This window comes from Paramisgurnus dabryanus, chromosome 6, assembly GCF_030506205.2.
Source record: "Paramisgurnus dabryanus chromosome 6, PD_genome_1.1, whole genome shotgun sequence".
In the NCBI taxonomy this organism is placed as follows: Eukaryota; Metazoa; Chordata; class Actinopteri; order Cypriniformes; family Cobitidae; genus Paramisgurnus; species Paramisgurnus dabryanus.
The window spans coordinates 1,430,848-1,435,200 of record NC_133342.1 but is presented as its reverse complement, the minus strand read 5'-3'; the positions used below and the strand labels follow the sequence as shown (position 1 = coordinate 1,435,200).

Genomic DNA, 4,353 nt, shown 5'->3' with positions numbered 1-4,353 from the left:
ATGTGCCCGCGTGCACTGAAAGCCAGCTGGCAGCACGGAGTTCCCATAGCTTATTTTTTTGCTATGTGCGCAGATATTATAAAAGCTCGTCTGGTTAGGTATTCCTGACATGCGTTTATTTAAAGTAACAGCAGCGTAAACGCCGTTTATAAAATATTAGAAGATCATGCTAACTAAATTTGTATTTACCCGAGACTTAAGAAAAGTTAAATGTTAAAGTTGATGCTAAATGAGAATGCAGTAACGTTACTACTGATAGTAATAATATTAACAGTAATAATATAATGGTTACATTTTATAATAAGGGTTCATGAATCACAATGAACTTATTTTTACCTCAGTCTGAACTAATGCTGAGTAAATGCATGTACTAATCATAAACGAAGTGAAGAGTCATCATTAAGTACAACATGACATGTTTTTTAGTTAATGTATTAATAAACAATGATTTCATGTGAGTCATTTTGTAGTTAATGATGACTCTTCATTAGTTTATGATTAGCACTAGGGCTGGAACAATAAAGAGCAGGACATGTTTTTATATTAATAAGGAGTTATTATTCAGTTTGATTTATTTTTATTTTACTTCTTTAATATTAATATATTTTATTTGTTTAAGGTGAATAATGCCCCTTTTGCACTGTTTATGTTAGGCTGAATTAATGTTGGACTTGTTTTTATGTGATTTGTTATATTTTCCTTGGCACTGGCACTGTTTGTGTATTTGTTTAATTGAGAAAATGCTTCAATAAAATGTTGGCATTAATAGCAGATGTTACATTTATTATTTGTAAAAAAAAATCTTTATTTAGACTATTCGAATAATCGAAAAAATAATCGATAGACTAATCGGTTGAAAAAATAGTCGAAATTTGCAGCTCTAGTGACGGGAAGTACTTGCTTAGGTTTGCATTTGGAGGTGCGTTCTTGATGACAACTTTCCTAAAAGTATATCCTATTCAGGGTTTCCCGCAGCACTTTGCAGTTTGGGCGGCCCGCCTAAGCTGGGAAACCCTACCACCTTAACTAGGTAGTCCAAAAAAAAAAGTTTGCTGCACAAAAGGCCGTCAAGTGCATCTGGGAGAATAGCGCGGACGCGCTTCACATGGCCAAATGAGAGAAAGACGTGGTCCATCAATGTCTGGGGGATAACTAGTAGCCAATTGATAAAACATCTTGGAGAATAGCGCAGATGCGCTTCACACCGCGAGCGTGCACCCTCGCCAAACGGCCAAAATGGTCCATCAACTGGACTTATGTTTTGGGTTTATTTAAGCCTGTTATTGTATTAGTCTATAGTTCTTGCAAAATTAAAGTAAGTTAGCTGGTGATTTTGTTGTTGGAGCAACCTGCTAGCTAGGTTGCACGTGCCTGTTGATTCGATATAATTGAGCGCTCTACTCACGTTATTTATGTGCATTATTTACATGCTACAGTAGTTGCACCACTTTAAGATAATGTAATTAATAGTGGGAAATAATCAGTTTTTACAATCTTCGGGCTATCTATCATCGTTCGCCAGACGTTCTACAAATCTGCTTCAGTTTGTGTTTATTAACCCTTTAGTTTCACTTCATCACGCAGCTATTTTTGTTAGAGGTATCTGTTAAAAACATTTAATTCCACTAACATTTTCTGTAATACAGTTTGCAATGTATGAGCTGGGTTTACACAAAATTAATTAAAACATTAAGTCATGTAATGTACATTTAATGTATATTACAAAAATATTTTTTGAAAGAAAATTATAATTTAAAGGCTTTATTTTCCCCCAGCATACATGTTGTATGTTGCTTAAAATAAAATGTATTGTGTCCAGTTAAAAAGTTGTTTGTATACGTCTGAAAATAACACATTTTAGTGTTGCAATGGCAAAACCCTGGTATAACCCTGAAACCGTGGTATTCTTGCTTAAGGTTATCATACCAAAAATTTCATACCAGCCCATCCCTAAGTTACAAATAACCTATATTTCTTAAACGCTACAATAAACAGCACTCAAAACACCACAGTCATCAAACTAAACAAAGTCACGAACGTCAAACTAAAACAGCACTCAGAACAACATCAAACACTACATAAACTAAACAATGTCACAAGTTTCAAACAGCAAACAAAACACCTAAACATTCTTGCAAATGCCAAATGAAAACAAAACTAAATACACCCACAAACAATCTCAGGCATTAAGCATGAATCAAAACAGCACTGAAAACAGAATCAAGGCCCAAAAAGTTTGTAAGTTGCAAACTAAACAATCACAAAAACAAACCAAGTTTTAACCACCAAACTAAACTACAGCAAACCAATATCGCAAAACCCTAAAATAAACCACATGTGAGTCACAGGAAGAGTTTGTCTGAGCATCAGCTGTTAGTTGTTTATGTTTATTGAAAGAATGAGCCACAAAAATCTCTTCACTACAGAAAACTCTCACTAACTCCTCAAAAAACAACCCTACCTAAAGGCATTTTGTGGTATAGTCACAAAATATTTTATTTATTGATTCGTGTCATTAAGCATTAAAATCTTTTCGTGTCACTCAGCACAAATTTCTATAAATAGTTTTTTGTGTCCGTAGCACAACTTTCTTTTTCGTGTTATTTTATGTTTAGTTTTATCCTTTTTTATATATATTATTAAGTCATTATCGCTTAGGTTAGATTTGGGGTTTGGGTGTAATTTTACAGGTATGTATTGGTTTCTACAAATTTTTCTTACGTTTTTTTACTATTTTGGCTTGGGGTTGGGATTAAAAGTTGGGGTTTGGATGTCTAAAATGTAACAGAAAGTCGTTTTAACCCCAACCCCAAGCGACAATGGTAAAAAAATAGAAAAAAACTATAAAAAAAAAACCATACATAAAATGGCACGAAAAAAAAGTCGTGTTACGGACATTTAAAAGAAACACATTGTGCTCAATGACATGAAAAAAAAGGTAAAAATTGTGTCCTTGAACACGAATAAATAAATACAATATTTTGTGACTATACCACGACTTGCCTTGATATTGGGTTGCAAAAACATTCAAATAAAAAACGTTACTTAAGTTGTCTGTCTTAGATCCGGCAGAGTAGGATTTTATGCTGGCACTAAATCACATGCCAGTCCACCTGCAGTCAGGCATTTTGGCACTGATGCCATTACCTCAACTGAATCTAACATGAGTCACAACTGCACTGTCCTGGGATTTTGGGAAAAATAGACTGCAATGTCAATGATCATCGGAACCCTGGAAATACTATGATACTAAAAAAGTATACTGTATATTCCAGTAAGATTTAATTGTGGTCTATTGGTTGACATCTGCCACATAACATGCCATTAATAGAACCCAACACATTATTAATAAAAAAAAATCCACAGAGACCATTCCAGAGCCCATATACAATTACCATTATAACCATTAAATCCATTACAATGTATGGTTTATAGTGCTAATTTTCAGCAGAAATGTTAATAGCATTATACCTTTTGGTGCCTTTATAGGTCAGCGAAAATGACATACAGACATACATTGCAGCAAAACATTAGCAGAATAGCGTCTCAAGTTATATAGACATGGGTCTGTGGGTACTTACCCGCAGGCATTTCTCCACCCGGTTCTGTCCAACCCGATGTGTCAGATCAGCGTGGGTGAGAATTTGGCTTTGACATATGGACCACAACACGGCTGGATCACACAAACACACACACAGACAATCACCAGATTAAACGAATCCGATCAAATTCCGTTAACGACATCGAGTTTAAACTAACAGTTCTAAACACAGACCGTCATACACACACAATCTGACCAGCATCTGTTTAAGAATTGATGAAGTGAAGAAAGAGAGTTGTTTGTAAATACCTGTAGATGAAGATTACGCGCAACACATCCGCGTTTCCTGCTTCACACTCCGCGTGACGTCGAGACACGCCGACACGGAAGTGACAGTCGCGCGCCGGGGTGAGAGCACGCGCAGCGCGTGTCTGAAGCAGACGTGGAACAGGTAAAAAAAAAGAAAGAACGTGTATTTTTAATACACTGATTTGTTTTATTCCACTGCTTTGTGTTTTTAAGTCTTATATCATATATCCCAAATCACAATTGCCTTAGCTTTACTCTAGGTCAATTAACAAAGGGCTTAGTTAAGGGTAAAAGTAAATAGTCAAAATCCCTATAATAAGTAAAGTGTCTTTGGTGTCCTCCTCTGAATCACATAGTCATCATGTACAAAATGCAAAAATATTTAAATTAAGGTTTTATAAACGAACAAACATTTATACACATAAATGCAATGATAACAAGTCTTTAGAAATTTATTTTTCAAATTTTTGCTATTTTGACTGGATGTATGTGATTTTGGTATG

General features: G+C 35.0%; 1 protein-coding gene across 1 annotated transcript in view; it reads right to left on the bottom strand.

The window, feature by feature from the left end:
- The window catches only part of efr3a (EFR3 homolog A (S. cerevisiae)), a 59,187-nt gene extending 55,209 nt beyond the window's left edge, over positions 1 to 3,978 (bottom strand). Inside the window, exons 1-2 of the mRNA XM_065266317.1 lie at positions 3,851 to 3,978; positions 3,582 to 3,673 (exon numbers count right to left, since the gene is read on the bottom strand). Of these exons, the coding sequence (XP_065122389.1) occupies positions 3,582 to 3,591 (10 nt within the window). The 5' untranslated portion in view covers positions 3,592 to 3,673; positions 3,851 to 3,978. The remainder of the gene's footprint in view (positions 1 to 3,581; positions 3,674 to 3,850) is intronic.
- Between the last annotated feature and the right edge of the window lie 375 nt (positions 3,979 to 4,353).